Source organism: Simochromis diagramma, unplaced genomic scaffold (assembly GCF_900408965.1).
Source record: "Simochromis diagramma unplaced genomic scaffold, fSimDia1.1 OVJJ01000602.1, whole genome shotgun sequence".
NCBI classification, from domain to species: domain Eukaryota; kingdom Metazoa; phylum Chordata; class Actinopteri; order Cichliformes; family Cichlidae; genus Simochromis; species Simochromis diagramma.
In genome coordinates this window covers 154,268-172,377 of record NW_024387040.1, presented here as the reverse complement: position 1 = coordinate 172,377, position 18,110 = coordinate 154,268, and the positions used below count along the sequence as shown (strand labels likewise).

The window sequence follows — 18,110 nt, the reverse complement described above, 5'->3', positions numbered from 1 at the left end:
CTAGACAGGACACCTCCTAGACCTAATGAGGTCTTTGTCTGTCTGTCTCTATTTTACTCTCGCACACACACATCTATATACTCCTTTAAATCTTCCCATGAGACATTTTTATTTAAGAGGTCACTGAAGAGTTCAAACAAACTTTCATGCAGAGAGAACCAAGTTGTTGTTTTTTTCTCAAGAATCTCCAACATGCTAAATTAAGGGGAAGTATGCGCCAAAGCCACAGGAATGCTTAACCTGGCACAGACCTGATAATAAGTGCTAAATTTTCTGCAGTAATTGTATTGCTACAGTTGCTAAAATCGCACACGCACCCACACGCATGCAAGCAGACACCTTAACCCAGTTATCAAGTGTTTCTTCAGTCGAAGGAGCAACTGCGAGCTCAAGCAGGTTTCCTTCTTTCGACATCTTGTTAGTCTTTTGAGTTGGAGTCGTTTTGTGGTCATATGACTCTCCAGCAGTGGCACAAACAGTAAAGATGATCTCAATGCTAAAAGACATCTTCCTAATTCCTCAAGAGTCGTCTGCCACATTCAGTTCAATTCAATGTTATTTATATAGCGCCAAATCACAACAAAAGTCCCCTCAAGGCGCTTTATATTTTAAGGTACACCCTACAATAATACATACAGAGAAAAAACATTGAATGTGATACATTGAAAATGTCTATTCCCCAGAAAAATGTGGTTGTTCAGTGGTTTCTGGAGGTTTCTAGACGCAATTGGTCACAAAAAAGGTGCTGTGACAAAAAAAAACTCCTTATGATTGCTTTGGTCACTAGTAAATTCCTGTAGTCGCCCGTAGAGTGCGTAGAAGATGCAAACTTGTCTGCAAATAGCCAAGTACACTAGCTAAGATCTCGCCAAGTGGTAGAAAAAGTGCAATACACACTTGAAACACAGAACATTTGCCTTCAAAGCAAAAGTTGTCCCTCTGCGCTTCAGCTAACATGTTTTTTCCCAGCGATGAGTGGTTCTCAGAGGCTCACTGACTGGTCTCTAGGCCTGTGTGATTGGGACAACTGAATTCCCAGTGACCACCATCAATCTCCAGCAACCATTTGCCAAAGAGTCAGGGATATATATTCATATTTTGGTTGGCAGATGGTTGCGAATTGGTCCTTCACGTAGAAATCAGTCCACAGGGTGTTAGAAACAACAGAGAAAATCAGGTAAGCTCTCATTTTATTAAAAGTAAACATTATATGTTGCTTTTCATACGACACATTTTTGAATTTGGGGGAAGTTTAGGGGATTATTGTGTTTTACATCGAGAAATGAAAGTCAAATTCCCCTCATAAACATCTGAAAACATCACTGAGGGAGAAAGTGGGCCGTGCAGCATGTGCACTTTGTGCATTTCAAATTACTAACACCAACTCTAAAATTATGTCTGGAGACAGTGCAGTAATTTTCAAAAACTTGTTGACAGCCACCGCTCCGCTGAGCTGCTCACAAGTGCAACTCACAACATAGTAAATTTTAAACCAAAGAGACGATATTAGTGGTAGAAAGATATTATCATTAGTTGTATTTCTTTTAAATTGAGCTTAATTATTGGGTTTCACTGCAACTGTAATTGCTTTTAAAGCAGATAGGAAGTGAGTACAGACATAAAAAAATACTTTCAGTTTGTGGACAAAGAGTTTGAAAGTGTGCAGCAGGATGTGTTGGATCACCTGAAGTCACACTTCATAAGGTTAGTGCAAGCTAAATCCTAGGAGTACTTTCCTCCTCTTCCTACTCCAAAAGTAAATTTGAGTGCCCCGGCAACAGCTTCTGCTTGGATGACAGGAATCCCATGGTCGATTTCATACTGCATGGCCTGGACAACAAAAAAAATGTACATGTATTTACATAAAGGCATTTTATTCCTTTATACTACAACCCTTCAGCCATTAACAACCGTGAACTCATTTTAAGCTATTATCCCATCAAAACGTGTAAATATGGATCTGCCTACCTGTGTGAAAGATGGAGCGTCATAGCAGCCGTACATGGCTGAAGCACGGTCGGCTCGCAGACACTGCTGAGGGAAGGAGCTGATCTGCTCTGCTAGCTCAAGCGCCGCCTGTAAAGCTGTGGTTGCAACATGAACTCAATCAACACAGTGAAAACAAATGTGCAGTGTCCATATGTTAGGAAACGTGTCCATTCCCAACACAGCGAATACACAAAGATCCCCAACGTACTGCATTTCAATGTGTTTTAATGCTGCCACTGGGCCTTCGCGTCACTTTGCCTCCTCACCCACATGAAAGCACTGGGACACATCCAGATCAGCCATTTGAAAAAGAAACTACACCTCATGATGGCACACTCTGATCTGCCTCTCTACATGATGAAGTGCTACTTCTTCGCTTTCCTCTGATGTTAAACTTGAGCTAAGTGATCATCCTTCGGAGAGGCAATTGTGGGAAGAAGTGTTTCCTAAAAGAATTAGCTAATCTTCTTCTAACATCTAAGGATGGAGGAGGGGGAATCATGAAGACCACATGGAGATGCTTTTTTTGGATTTTAGCATAGAAGAGACTTTATGCGTTAATATAACACAGGAAATGCCACATTGAAATGTGTGTGTAGCTTAATCCTGAAACGGCCGTTTGAAGGGAAGGAGACAGCACTAATGAGGATTTATAGCTCCAGTGTGGCGTTGAAGCCACAGCGCCTGCTTAACCTAACCCAGCTCCATCCATGTAGCGTGTTAAAGACAGAACCATAAGTTTTTGGACAAGGTCACTTTTTGCTTCTGTACAACAACACAATCAGATTTAAATCAGTCAATCAAGATGTAATTAAAGCTTTAATTACAGCTTTAATTCAAGTTAAAAAAAAATCTAATATTGAGTATCTGTTATCACTTTTAAAGCAAGAACTTTTCCCAGAGTTCCCAGTGTTTCCTCTTCCCTGAGCCTGGTTCTGCTGGATGTTTCTTCCTGTTAAACGGGGGTTTTTTCCTTCCCACTGTCACCAAGTGCTTGCACACAGGGGGTTATTTGGTTCTTGGTGTTTTCTCTGTATTATTATAAGGCCTTTACAATAAAGCACCTCAAGGTGCCTGATGTGACTAATGTGATTTGTCGTTATACAAAATTGAATTGTTTTATAAATTTATGATTAAATAATAAAAGTTAAAAAACAATCACTTCAAGTATTTTTAGCAACATTTTGGTGCTTGATAATTTTAAATACTCAGTGCTGGGATGCTTGAGGTCTAATATCTCGTACTAACTCACAAAATGATGTTGCTAAAACACTCAATTTACATACCTTGGCCATCAGGAACGACTCTATTGGCCAGTCCATATGCGAGAGCCTCTTGTGCTCCAACTGGCCGTCCAGTCAGAATCAGGTCAAGTGCTCTTGATAAACCAATTAGACGTGGGAGGCGCACCGTGCCGCCATCAATCAGTGGAACACCTAGAAAAGGATTTCAAATATAAAATATATATCTGAGCCTACTGTGCATGAAAGACATTAGTTCTACTGCTGTGCTTCCTTTTACTTTGACAGTACATAACACCTTGTTATACTCATCTGATTACTCCTGAATAAGTCTGAAGAAAACTGATAATCATTTATGTTTCATCAAAGAAACATTTCCTACTGTGACATTTTAAATGGTGCATTAAATACAGTTTCTTTTCATTTTTCCCTGACGTTAGACCAAATAAACAAAATCTAACCAATAAATTACACCGCTCCAAAAATCACATTAAAAAAAAACTTTTAATCCGAGTATAACATCAATCATTTAAACTTCTGGGATATTGGTCAGTTAAGTGGCTTGTTAATCAGTTTGAACTGCTTTGGTGTGAATGAAATTAACAGGTGCACTAGAGGGGCAACAACGGGACCTCTAAAACAGGAAGGGTTTTACAGGTGGAGGCCACCAACATTTTCTCCCTCCTCATCTTTGGGACTGTTTTTATTCACTAGCTTTGCTTTTGGTTAGGCTACTGTCACTACTCATACCATGAGGTGATACCTGGATGCTACAGAGGTTCCACAGGCAGTCCAACATGCCATTGCCAGAAGGTTTGTTCTGGTTTGTCCCTCAGCAGAGTCTCAAGAGCATGGAGGAGATCCCAGGAGATGGGCAGTTACTCTAGGAGAGCTGGACAGGGCCGTAGAAGGTCCTAACCGACCAGCAGGGCCATCCCATCAGCATGTACTCCTTTAGAGGAGTTGGACTGGAGGAGCTGGACTAGCTGTGCAAACTCTGTAGGATCCAGAAATCCACCTCATGCCACCAGTAGTGACAATGACTCTAGCCAAATGCAAAACTAGTGAAAAAACAGTCAGAAAAGCTCAACAGGGCCCTTAACCTATCAGTGTGACCACTACTGCTCCTTTGTGCTTTAAGGAACATGATGAGCATTGCCAGAGAGCTACAAGATGACAACACACCACTGGTTTCAATATCTCTGACCAAACAATCAAAAACAAGCTTCATGAGGGTGGCCTGAGGCCCCGACGTCCTCTAGTGCAGCGGTCCCCAAACTTTTTTTGCTGGGCCCCCCTTTGTTTTACAAGAAAAATGTTCGCGCGCACGCACACGCACACATCCTCCAACCACACACACCCATATTTTGCTCCATTGCGGTTTATTTCACACCTCAAATATTTAGTAAGCAATTAAGCAAATACAAGTAACCTGCAATAAATCACAGGTAGTAATAAAATAAACTACTAACTCTTTTACGCTGCGTCCACACCTACACGGGGATTTTTGAAAACGCAGCTGTTTCGTCCACACGTAAACGGTGTTTCGAATCACCGAAAACGGAGATTTTTTAAAACTCCTTTTTTGCGTCTACGTGTGGACGAGGAATACAGAGTTCGTCACGCAACGTCAACGGTATGTGCCTTTTTTCACGTCACGCTGTGCGCCACGTTATTGTTTACATGAGATGGATTGCAAAATGGCAGATAGAGACAAAATACTGTTACTGTTAACCTGACTGTCTGCAGGTTTTACAGCTTACATATAAACACTCAGTTACTGTCCCTCCATTTAGAAAGGCAGAGGTGTCACGGTGTGATTATTTTACATGTAGTTGTTTTTTTCTTCTTCTGTGTAATAATATTCAACATTGCAATCAAATCAAAAAATGCCTCTCTGTGCAAAATGGGTTTAAAAACATAAACAGCTGTGGGATACTGTTTGTCCGTGATTTGAACCGGGGGACAAATCGTGGCAGGATCAGCCTGATGTTATTTGTATCCCGCTGTAACTTTACTGTATACAGAGCTAACATCTCCAAAATGTCAGGAGTAGTTAGTCATTACAACAAGTGTTTGTGAACTAAAAATCAAGAATTTGTCCGTGATTTAAACAGCCCAGCGCTGCTCTCGACAAAGTGAAAACCAGTTCTGCAGGGGACACCTACCTCGGCACTTGTGCAGGTGAAGCCAAAGGGCAGATTTGCTTCACCATATTTTCTAGTCTTTGGCTTAGAATGAAGTTGGTTTGGAAACATATTCAGCGATGCTTCATCTCCTGCTTTGCGTTTCTGTGGGCGCCCCGTGCTAGCAGTGTCCAAGCGTTTTCTCCACCCCTCCCCCCCCTTTTTCATACCGTGCCTCACCCTAAACACACGTGACAGATGTGAAAGGGTCTTGAGAAGCCGTGGATAACACAAGCCAAATCCACTGAGGGACGCACAGACATCTACGGGGTAGGAAATGCCACCTGACTCCCTTCAGTATCGAGACGACATCTTTGGACCCATTCAGACTCTACGCTGGTGCAGTGGGTCCTGCTGCACGACAATGCCCAGCCTCATATGGCGAGATTATGCAGGCAGTTCCTGGAGGAGAAAGCAATTAATTCCACTGACTGGCCCCCACGCTCACCTGACCTAAATCCAAGACAACACCTCTTTATGTTTCTGCCCATCTGATGCCGTTCCTGCAATTACAATTTTGTCAAAATGGACTAGCATGCTGCATCACTTTTCAACTTGATTTCATGGACGTCTTTGAGTTCAGCCCTCTGTAGCTTCATCATTTTCATCTGCCTAAAACAATGTGTCATCCTTTCATTCCTAACATATTACCCAGTCCATATTAGTGCAGATATCCAGCATGACTTTCTCCCACTGAGATCTGATAAGTTTTAAAATTATTCCTTTCATTCTTTTGCAATGAATAAAACAAATAAAAAGAATACTTGAATGATAAGCAGTCTGGAGTAAAGCCTGAAGTTCCTGAAAAAAATGATCTTTAAATAAATATTAATTAACTGCACGAGATTAAAGTGAATGCAGGCTGCTGTGCCGTGGGCAACATGTTCATTAAAAGTCGCTCAAGTTGTGTGGAAACAGCTGATGAAACACTACTGACTTTCTTTACATCAGTGCAAGAAAACTCCTCTTTACTCTTAGTCTCAATGGACACATTTGCATTATTACTGCGTCCAGCGGAGAGAAATCGGGTGAAAATAAGAGGGAACGCTGCAAGGTACCGTAAACTTCTGGCATCAGTCCTAATTTCTAAAGAGCACCAGCTGCAACTGGCACACTTTCTACCATTCAGTTTTCCCAAGCTCCACACCACAATCCCAACTCCCTAATTCCTCCAAGTCACTGATTCTGTTTGACCGCCTCTTATTGAGAGCACATGTGTAGAACATGTTTTCATAACCCCAAATCATCGTGCGAGCTTTCAATTTTTTCTTCCTCCCCCTCTTTCATTCTGCGGAGAGTCATGGAAATAATGCGATTCTATTCATACTCGGTGAGCTCCTCTGTCTCTCCGTGTCGTTCAAATAAATTAAACTGGAATACACGGAATACCAGCGCCAATACATGTGCGACCAATCCAGGGGCCTGGTCCAGGTTGAGACAGTCGGCACATATGGTGCTCTCACAGGCTGAAGACTGTAATTAGACGAGTGAGGGAGGGGGTTTCTACACTGTCCGCAAAGATGAGATTTCACTCAGTTCTTTTCAGTGTTCCCTCATTCCATGAGTTTGTGTGAAATGCAGGTTCTGAGTAATGCAGGTTGTACTGTGGCCGCCTAAACCTAGTTTGTTTTGATCTAAAAGTCACAGTCCTTTACTGAGAAGGCATGTTGATATCCATTTTGCCTACTTGGATACATTTCTTTTCAACTAAATGAGCTCCTTAACAGTCTCTGCATGGGTTAAATGACCCCGTTGCCGGGAGTCACTGCTACAGTCCTCAGTGACGGAGAAATAACGAGAAGATTGTGCTGCTTGTTAAGCCCAGTGTTATCAATCTGATTGCAGGAAAAGACAGAAACAGGAAGTCAGTAGAGTGACACAGACACACAACTGTTTGAAAAATGTCGAGAAGCACGCTGAGCTTAAATAAGGCCAGAAGAAGACAGAGCCCGACTCAAAGAAGAGCAGATAAAGACCAGGTTGACCCCCTAGTCTCTGTCTTTTGGTGCTGCTGTTGGCACCGCTGCTATCAGCTACCGGAAGGATCTCCCTTCTTATCCACAGCAGCCGTCTCCAGCACCTCCACCCTTGGCAGCCCCACTCCACCCCTCTTTCTCTGATAGTCCCGTCTCTGATGTGTCCTGTTTGACAGACCTGCGCTTTGTCCCACATGAATAGGAGCTCAGAAGCAGTTTTTAACTAAAAAGGTATGTTTGGCTTGAAAGAGGCAGGCTGTGGTGGAGATCCTCTTTAAAGGTGGTGGTGGGGGGGACGTTTGAGCAACGATCCTGATGCTGAAGATAAAAATACGATGTGGATTTGTCATCTCTGGTCCTTAGTAATGAGCCAGATGTTTGAAAAGCAGTCAGCTCCCTTTTTTGTTCAAAGCAGGGATAAGAATGAATCAGCAGCGCCTATTGTTTAATAACCAGACAGAAGAGTGAGTTCTCTTCCTGCTTATCTGACTGATATGTAAAAGTCTAGAGGACAGATGATATCTGATCTTTTATCTTCTTGCTGCAGACTTTGAAATGTGTTGCCTTCCAGTCATCATAGTTTTGTATAAAAATGTCATAACATTACTTAGAAAAAGCAATTCTGAGTAATCATCGAATGTGTTCTAATGACACGAGGCAACATTTAGAGAGCGATAAAAATATTTTTCCGCTTGTAACTCGAGATGTTTCTGTATATTGACCATGAATTACTTAAAAGGACAGTTAACAGAAATGCACACCGACTTTAACGATCTGTGAACAACGGCTTTATATCTTTTCTCGTCTCATAAAAGATACAACTCTGGTTCAAAGCGTTAAAAGGACAAATATAAAGCACGGTTTAACAATCTTCAGCCACCCTTCGTTTCTTTGTATTTTGTTTCCAAGAGGCCAGACTTTGATGTCATTTTTTTAAAGTGATCTTGAGCAATAGTTTTCCGGGATTTCTAAAGGCTGTTCGATGTTTTATATTAACAGTACTAAAGTGTTAAAGTCTGGATTTTGTACTTGATCATCAGAGAAATGTGTTTTTTTATTTTTTCGGTCAGTTAATAGTGACCTATAAATCAATCAAGCATAAGAAAACATCTCAGACTCAAAGGACCAATTTTAAAAGAAAAATGAAAAAAATACAATTTAAATTGTATTTCAGGCACTTTGTTACAAACACTCTGTTGTAAAAACACATAACTTGTTACCATTTATTTATTTGAATCTACAGAAATGCCAAAGACAACACAGATTGACAGCAATAATATTGTTTACGCACTATCAAGCTATTACATTGGAGGAGGTGTGGCTATCAAAAAGCCATTTTTAAGGAAAGGAAACAGGAGGAAAAAAGTTTTAGTCTTCAAATTACACAAGAACTGGACTGAAAATTAGTGGCAACAGGTCTCATGGAGCAATGAATCCAAATCTGAAATGTTTGGTTCAAATTGTGGGTCAGTATGTACAGAGGTCATTTTTCAGCATGACAGTGATCCCAAACACGCTGCTAATGCAGTAAAAACATACCTGGACAGTAAAACAGATCAGTCATGGACTGACATCCCCAGAGCAGGGACTTCAAGATTACTGAAGCAGTGTGGGATCATCTTGGCAGAGAACAGAACAAAAGCCAGCCCACATCCAAAGAAGAGCTTTGAATGTCCTTCAAGAAGCCGGGATAAAGATTCCTTAACACTACTTAAAGAAATGAGAAGAAAGCTCGACTACAAGAGTTCAGGCTGCGTTGAAGAATAAAGTTGGTCAAATAAACATCAACTTTCAAGCTGTTTTTTTCTTAAATACTATGAATCCATGTATCCTCCCACGTTTCAATACATTTCTGCACCTATTTCCCATTTTCCAAACAAACTATACAGAAATAAGAGGTGGCCCATCACTCTTAAAGCTCTAGGCATCAACTCATCATCGTTAGCATGAGTTAGGTACCAGGTCCCACGAAAAGGAAATAAGGCAACACACCCACCATTCTTTAGCTGCTAATAACCCCAAACAGTGTGAAACGTGACACACTGGGGCATTCTGGTTTGCTCCTGGTGCTGCTGGCATCCTCACCACATCAAAGCAAAACCCACTACAATGGCCTCCCATGAGGGTAATGCGATTAAGTTTGATGTGGATTAACGATTTCCGGAGAACTCCAGACTAAATGGACAAGACCTTCAATCGGAAGCTCGCTTTGAAATACTGACTGGGAATCGAGGAAAATAACTGAGTTGGGCAGGGTCAGAAATGAGCACCACACAGCTAACTTGATTTCATGTGTTTAGCCCACTGATTTAATACCAGGGCTGCGTATTGTTTAGTTTGCAGAGGGCTATTACACAAGACCACCAAGGCTGTAAACGGGGCCTCGGGCCATGAAAATGGCAGAAGGTGTAGCAGCTCAGAAAAAGGGCGAAATCACATGTAAGTACTGTGCACGATAAGATCTAACAGGGAACAAGCTTCCCCTTAACCTTTAACTCTCTCCACCCATAAAGACGACGTTTGACGACCTCCACTGGCACCTCAGTTTATATCGATAAAGATGTTGTTGGCTGAATACTAGAATAGTTTCTAGGTTTTTCCACCCTCACTATCTTCAGTGATTACTCCTAAGAGGCTTTCAGGGGGTATAGAGTTAAACTATTAACTATTGTGATAATGCATTTTGTCAAGCCTCATTAAATCTAGAGCTTCACTTTAAAAAAATAAATCTGTGTCCCTCAATTATTGGCTTCTTGTTTCTTAATTAGAATCCGCCTTACCCATGCAGGAACACACAGGCTTAAAATGGATTGGTTTATGTGTAGGAGGGGTCCCAAGTTAGTTAGACACAAAGACTAAGACAAGTGAAGTATTTTTATTTTCCACTTCCTACTCCAACTCTTTCTTTTTTTCCCTTTGTTATGTTCCTCTGGTTTAAGGAACCAAAATAACATGAGGGAATTAGGTAAGTGGCATGGTTTCTCATTCAGGGCTGAAAATTCAAAGAGCAGCAGACACCAACACCAGATTCCTGTGACGCAACCATCTCCTCCTTCTCATTTCCTCCTTGGCGGGGCAGAGGTGCCCCAGACAGGAAGCCACAGGTTTTGGCAGCCAATCACATGCCAGAAAACTGTCAGATCCTTGCGGTAACCGCTGGCCCACATCAGAGCAGCGCAGCGAGCCTCTGAGGGTTTTTCATCTCCAAAACCACCAGGGATTCCCTCCGGCTGCTGCCATCTGTGCCTGGCCCAAAAAACGGTTACAGAATTCGACCATTAAAAGGAAATAATCACTAAGAAACGCAGGATCTTTAAATAAACAGTGCGCCCGGCAGAACAGCAGTACTTTTGATGTGAAAGGCTTGGGAAGTTTGGTTTTTAAATTGTTTAGCGTTAGCGTTAGAAGATTTTTAAACTTTAATGTTAAGCCTCTTTTTTTGTGTGTTAAAAATTGAACTCCTAAAAAGCGGCTTTTTGTCAAGCCCCGTTGGATCTAATGTTCCTTCACCCACATGTTCATTTAAGAAAAAAAACAGACAAAACACCACCTACGGGTTTAAGGAAGAGGAAATGTTGGTAGGGAGGCCTAAGCTATGCAGAAAGTGAGTATAAAACTGGTGAAGCCACAGTAAAACCGCTCTTCTGCTAAACGAACATCTGAATGAAAAACCACAGCGGTTTCGGCTAAGCTGAAGGAAACGACGCTAATGTGTTGACAAACAAAATATGTGGCAATCAAATATGAGGCTCAGAATTAATTACTGGGAGGAAATGTGTAACTTAATGTGTCGACACCGCAGTAATGCTCATTTCTGCCTCCCAAACATAGTTCTGAGATGAAGGAAGAGCGCAGATGTCGGCTTCGTCTCGTTGCTGATGAGACGTGCAGAGTGGAGGCCGATATTTCTAAAAAACATTTAAGAAAGCTTGTTTTCAGAGACAAACCGAACCCACTGTTGAAAGGACAACTTTTGCATCATTTCTACTCTTTACAATGTTTTTTTTGTTTTTTTCAGAAATTAGAAAATGAAATTTGCTACTTGCTGCTGCTTTACTCTCTGGGGTCACCAAAGAGGGTCACTCCATTTTTTTTTATGCCAGATGCCCTTCCTGATGCAATCCCAAACTTATTTGTTCACCCTCCTGCAATTGAACCTGGGATATCTTGTGAATGCATAAACAAGTAAACTATGGATCCAAAGGATGGTTGGATGGATGCTGTGTAGTATTGCTCAGGTGCCAATCTGTCTCCCGTAAGGCCAGTCCAGCTGACTCCATTCAGCACGAGTATATAAGCTGGGTATGAGGAGCTCCCCATTTAGCGGGTCAGCTAGCATCTCCTGCTAGTGAAGGAGCGAATTTTTCATTGAGTGTTTTTCTGCCATTTTGCTTCTTCCAGCATTTAGGGCTCAAACCTGGATGGATGCAGCGGCCGTTGATATGTGGGTTAAACACATCACCAGGACACTTGTGCTGTTGCTCCGCTCATCACTTAGCCCAGTGTAACACTAATAAATAGTTTGCATGACAACAAATCTTGACAAAATGTTAAGCACAAGCAGCTGCACAGACTCCAACATTGAGTAACGTGAGAAAACATTAAAGGCTGCAGAATAATGACAGTCTATGGTAGTGCAGGCTCGCCATGAGCCTTGCTTTGACTGTTGCCTTCTGTCTGCCACATTTACCACGCTGAAGGTCTGACTGTGCAACCAAAACACGAAGAGGACAGTGCTTTTGTTCTGCTGGCAGCTATTGGTGATATCTTTTTAGTTTACAAGGTAACGCTGCTATTAAACAAATTGGTCGGTGTCACCGGACACCACTTGTCCCTCCCATATCTACTAGCATGGAAGACTACATATATACATAGATCTTTTTATTTTTTTTATTTAATTATCATGTAAGGAAAAAAATTACTTTGTCACAACATGACTTATTTCAATGGGTATAAAAAATTTATTTAAACAAATTCAAGAGTCATTTGAAACAGAAATGAAAAAATAATGACAGTAAAATGGATCCAACACTAAAAAAATATGCATAAAAACACACAACAAGTAGAGCTGAGTGTTCCCTACACTGAGGACATGGCACTACTCTGTCTGTGAGGATGAACTGCATAGTCGGTCAGCAGATGAGGGCACTGCTCCCCTGTTAAATTACAGGCTTAGATAATAAACCATGCATGTTTACACTCTAAATCTAGTACTCCCAGTAAATTATAGTACAACAGCTGTATTTATAAACACTATGGTTGGATTTTAAGCCGTCCGGCAGCACGGTCAGAGGAGTGACAGCTCTATGAGAGAAGCTGCGATGCTCCAACACGAGCCACTTTTACCGAGTGAAGCCAGCAATGGGATCAGGATTAAAGTGTTTACAGCAGATGCTCTAAAGTACTGCTTGGTCGTTTAAAAGTAGAATTGACTCAGCATGCAAACGTTGCCTGTAAGCTACTAGACGCCAAAAAGGGAAAATGTTGTTTATGAGGAAATTGTGTGACATAAATAATATGTAAGCCCTGTTTTGGTTCTGCAGTGGAAACCTGGCAGTTGGCTGCTTCCTCTTCTACTTATCAAGACTGCCCAGCAGACTCTGGCCGTGATGCCAAAAGGTCACGGTCACTGGTGTTATCGCGCTGCCTCCGTCCTCGCACACAAACAAGAGGAGGCTCGGTGATAACACAGGACAGAGTAACAGAGTTGAAAAATAGAAACAGTGTCAACTTCCTGGCATTAGGACACGAGTGATGTATGTTTGGATGCAAAGAAAAACACAAGGACACCTTCACGGGCAGATATAATTAGCTGAGCGTGCGCGCACACACACACACACACACACACACACACACACACACACACACACACACACACACACACACACACACACACACACACACACACACACAGAGGTAGAACAAAAAACAGAAAAGAAGGGGAAAAAAAGAGATGGCCTGCCAAAAAATAGGTCCCCCTGGTTCTTGTGTTACTACTGACAGGCTTGGATTGGTATTATTAACAGCAGCAGGATTAACTGAGAGAAAGCATGGCTGTTAATGTCATTACACCTACGCTTTTGGTAAAGCGTTTAATAGATATAGCACTGCAACTACAAGTGGCAGGAAATTAAGAACGGCCAGCTGCAGCACTTCTTTTGATCATTATATATTTTAGTATGAATACTAGTCATATTAAAGTAAAGACATCAGTGATATTTCTAATATTAGGCTTGTTGTGTACAAAAAGCACACAAACAGAAGTAGCACTACTAGCAGAGTAGCAATAAGAGCTCACTGGATAACCTGAAATGCTTTGGCTATTGTCTAATGACTCTGGGGACATCCATTGATCTATCCCTCCATCAATCCATCTTCTTCCCCTTACCCAGGGCTGTGTTAGAGGGGCAGCATCTTAAGAAGAGAAACCCAGACCTCCCTCCCTAGCCACCTCTTCCACCTTATCTGGGGCTTAGTGAGGCATTCCCAGGCCATCCAAAAAATGTCATTCCTCCAGTATGTCCTGGGTCTACCCAAGGGCCTCCTCCAAGTAGGACATGTCCATTTACCCAGGAGGCATCATGATCATCTCAGTCAGGAGGAGTAGCAGCTCTACTCCGAGTCCCCCTCAAATGACTGAACTCTTCCCCTTATCTCTAAGGGAGAGGCCAGCCAACCTTGTGAGCGCACTCATTTCTGCCAATTGTATCCATGAACTCATGCTTTTGGTCACTACACAGAGCTCGTTATCATAGGTGAGGTTAGGGACATAGATCGAGTGGTAAATCGATAGCATTTGCATTTACACTTACTTCTATCTGTCAGTTTCCTGCTCCCCTCTTCCCTCACTTGTGAACAAGACCCCGAGATACTTTAACTCCTCCACTTGGGGCAGCAATTAGTCCCTGACCTGGAGTGGGCACTCCACATTTTCTGACTTCTAAGACACTGGCAAGTATTTTGGGGGTTCGGCGTAACCACCAAACATCCAGACCTCTGGATTTGTGGATTTGTTCTTCAGACCATAGATAATAGTTTCGAGAATCCATTTTCAGCAAATTGACTATATACCTGCATGCAATCAAAGCCTGCTCGACTATAATTGTCAGAACCATTTGGACTAGAACCAGAAAGATTCTGGTACCAAAAATCTTCCCCCACTTCTATTATTAGGTGCAGTATCTGCCATCGTGGTATCTGAATGTCTGGATTGTGAGCAGGGCTCTGCTAAAAGGGTGAACATTTTAGTATCTAGTTTTTTTGTCAAAACAAAGCAGTAGTGGTGACAGTCGCCAGTTTGTTGACAGACCATACAGCACAGCACAGTAGTAACTGAAGCAGTAGAAGAGATAATAGCAGCGTGGGGTGTTAGACGTACCAAACCTGCGGCAGAACACTCCCATGACGGCGCTCTCCTCCACCACTCTCAGATCTGCCAGCAGAGCCAGCTCCAACCCTCCAGCCACAGCGAAACCACTCACTGCTGCTATCAGGGGCTTTGACAGCTGTAAACGGGACGGGCCCTGGAGGAAACAGCTGGATTAGTGACTGCAAACATACACGCACACTTACATCGTACGCAAAGCCAAATGACTACAATCAACACACACTCAACGAGGAACAAATATTCCCAGAACTAAATGTGTAAATTGTTGTCTGTGTATATTTATGTATGTATGTTTTCACTATCCACTTCATGCTTTTTGGGGTTTATCCACTGAAAACGTTCCAGATTTTATTTGCCAATTCATTTCTCAAACTGTCAAACAAAGGGCTGAAATATGATCCAAGTTCTGGCCGTAGCTGAACAAATGAAGCACTTTGTATTGTGCACGAGATATAAGGCTATAATTTTCTGCACAGGAGGTCCACTCAATCCCAAAGCCTTTGCATGCGATCCTAACAGACCTTACAGACCTGCACTTTTCCTGGCTTAAAGTACATCATTTGTGTTATGATTCGTCCTTTCATCGAGTGGCACGACTGTACGAGAAGCCAGGGCTTTCTGCTTATGCATCTGTAGTTACCGAGGTATTTCCATGATTCAACATGAGCCCCTAAATCTATTTTTATATACATTCTATTCAAACCCTTTAACATCATAAGGAAATATACATCTAACCCTCACCACTCACCATTGGACCAGGACCCTTTGTGACATCTTGCTCCAATTTCGAGGGGCCTGTGTGATTGGCCAGCTCTTTCAGATCATAACCAGCGCAGAAATTCCCTCCTGGAAGAGACCGCAAAATTACAAAGTATGGCAGCTGGAAAGTCAGAGAGGAAGGGAAAATGACGAGGATGAAAAAAACAACAAGTTGAGCTGGAGTCTGAGCGCTACAATTTGGACAGCACAGCTTGCTTTGGGCTGGCTGGCACACAAATGCTTCTCTCCCCCCTAAAGAAGCAGAATCTGATGCATAGGCACAGATCGCGCGTGTGCTCGCACACATGCAAATGCACACACATCATATTCTCATCAACAGAAGAGTAACATATTGCAACCACAGCCCCTTCCTGTTGGATTCATGTGGTAATTACAACATTGCCCGAGAGGCCTACAAACACTGTGTCACAGTTTCGGGCAGGGACTCATAAAATCCTCCTCCCTCTGTAATGTAACAGTAATGAAAACGAATTTAATGAATGCATGCGGAAGCAACACCCATCGACTGGGAGCTTTTGATTGCAGCTGTGGGTCAGCACAAGGCAATTACAGAAACACAGTGTGTCACCCTGTTTATGGGAGCAGCATTGTGAAGGAGCACCCTTATCTCCTTTGTCCTTGTAAGAGGAAATGAGCAGAAGCGACAGACGGATCACAAGGAAACCTTCAGGTTTGTTACCGAAGAAAGGAATCCGCAGATGTTCATCAATGTTACGAGAATTGAAACAGTTTTGTTTCCACAGAAGTTACAAAAAGATGCAGTTTCACAGGGATAATAAGAAGTATAAAGTGTAGGATCCAAAAGTACATGGACAAGGGTTCATCGGCTTTTTTTTCTATTTACTTATTTATTTATTAAGAATTTAACTAAAACAAAACACACAAAAACTCATCATTGGTCAACCTGATCAAGGCAAATAAATAAAATCCCTGAGGATGTCACAGCCGATATCGTATTATACACTAACATCTCAGCCTGAGAGCACACGAGCATCTCTCCTTAACTTCAACTCTTCTCTTCAGGCCATCACAGCCAAACCTTCCAATGCTGACAAATAAAACTGGGCTACAGAAATGCAGCAGCCACCTCACTTTAACAAAACAAACAACTATAAATGGCACAAAAATGAAAAATACCAACCTAAAAAAAAGCCACCACCCTCTAAACACAAGAGCCTTACTCCATTATGTTGGCTCCATAATCTGGCAGGCCAACTCTTCTTTAGTGACTCCGAGACAAATGTGTTTGAAATCACTATATAATTGTGCGCTTACATTTTTATGAAGCAATTTTTTCGGTTTCAACATGGCATTTTGACATATCGCAGCAGAAATAAAAATAAAAAGATTATCGATGGCTGAATTTCACTGAGCTCGCTGAGCTTTATGTTGCACATCCTGGTCCGCTGACTGCTTCTCTAGAACGCACCCGAAAGACGCGCATATGAGAGTGCAAATCAGCCGATCTCTAACTGCAAAGTGTTTACTAAAAAAAGCTAATGGTCTGGTGCACTAACCACACCTCACTCTGCCCGTGTTCAGGCAGCTCTCTCACCTAAAACACATGAAGAACATCCAGTAGTGTTAAAATGCCTGAATCAGACTGTTTCCTTACTGTATGCAACACGTGAGAAAGGACAGCTGTAGAAAATATTGTAAACGGCTTACTGACAGTCAGCTGATAAGAGCCGCTAATGTGCAAACACCTGTACGTCACCTGCTGTGGTGTTCCATGCAGCAGTTGAACTGAAACAGCTCTCTGTGATAAAGTAAAACTTCCCTCTCTTTAAGAATAAAATCTAACTTTTAATGTCCTTCCTCATAAATCTGAATGAACTACATGAGCAACTAGTTAATACCGTGACCAACCCATAATAACCAGCTTTGCCTCCTTCCTCTGTCTCACTCTCTGGAGCTCTTGCAAAATTAAAAAACATTCAAAGTGTCTTTCCATCTGTTCAGGTCTTACAGTGACACAGCTGATTGCACCTGAACCACAAACTCCCACAGAAATCCGAATCTCAAACACTCCAAATATGTCCGAGCATATTCAAAACCCGCTGAAAGCAATTACTCTTAATTTCATACGTTTAAAAACACACATTCGGACGCTGAAGAATGAGAGCTGTGTCGGCGCTAATTTGAGCAAAATGGATTCCTTATGTTTGCAGAACCACTACGTTGAAACTAGAAACTCCCCGCTTGTCATTTCGCAGCACAGACGCACTGCTAATCATCACTGAAGGTCAGTCGTCAAGTTATCCTGGAGCAGGAACACGGGACAGCCCGCTGACAGGAAACTGTGGCTCGATGATTAAAATCAGATTACAGATGTAGAGGGAATCACGACAGAGCGACTTTTACCCACTGTGCTGCTAATTGCTCACCAGTTTAATAAAAGCTAATTACTCTGTTACACACACTGTTTTCATTTCACAGCGCCATCAGCAGCCATCATCTGGAGATGCTCCGGCTTTTGGAGTGTACGCTCAGAGGCCGGAGCAGACAGGTTGATCCAGACTGAAGACATTATTTCCACCAAAGGAAGGAG

The 18,110-nt window shown here is 42.2% G+C and overlaps 1 protein-coding gene across 3 annotated transcripts in view; it reads right to left on the bottom strand.

Moving 5' to 3' along the window:
* The window catches only part of zgc:101569 (uncharacterized protein LOC449822 homolog), a 51,087-nt gene that overhangs the window by 30,047 nt on the left and 2,930 nt on the right, over positions 1-18,110 (bottom strand). For 2 of the 3 annotated variants that reach the window (XM_040044468.1, XM_040044469.1), the window contains exons 3-7: positions 15,528-15,625; positions 14,771-14,915; positions 3,276-3,425; positions 1,969-2,084; positions 1,685-1,830 (exon numbers count right to left, since the gene is read on the bottom strand). In XM_040044468.1, coding sequence (XP_039900402.1) covers positions 1,723-1,830; positions 1,969-2,084; positions 3,276-3,425; positions 14,771-14,915; positions 15,528-15,625 — 617 coding nt within the window. In that variant the 3' untranslated portion in view covers positions 1,685-1,722. Of the gene's footprint in view, positions 1-1,173; positions 1,831-1,968; positions 2,085-3,275; positions 3,426-14,770; positions 14,916-15,527; positions 15,626-18,110 lie in introns of those variants that run through there. The other variant, XM_040044467.1, reaches the window with a different exon arrangement.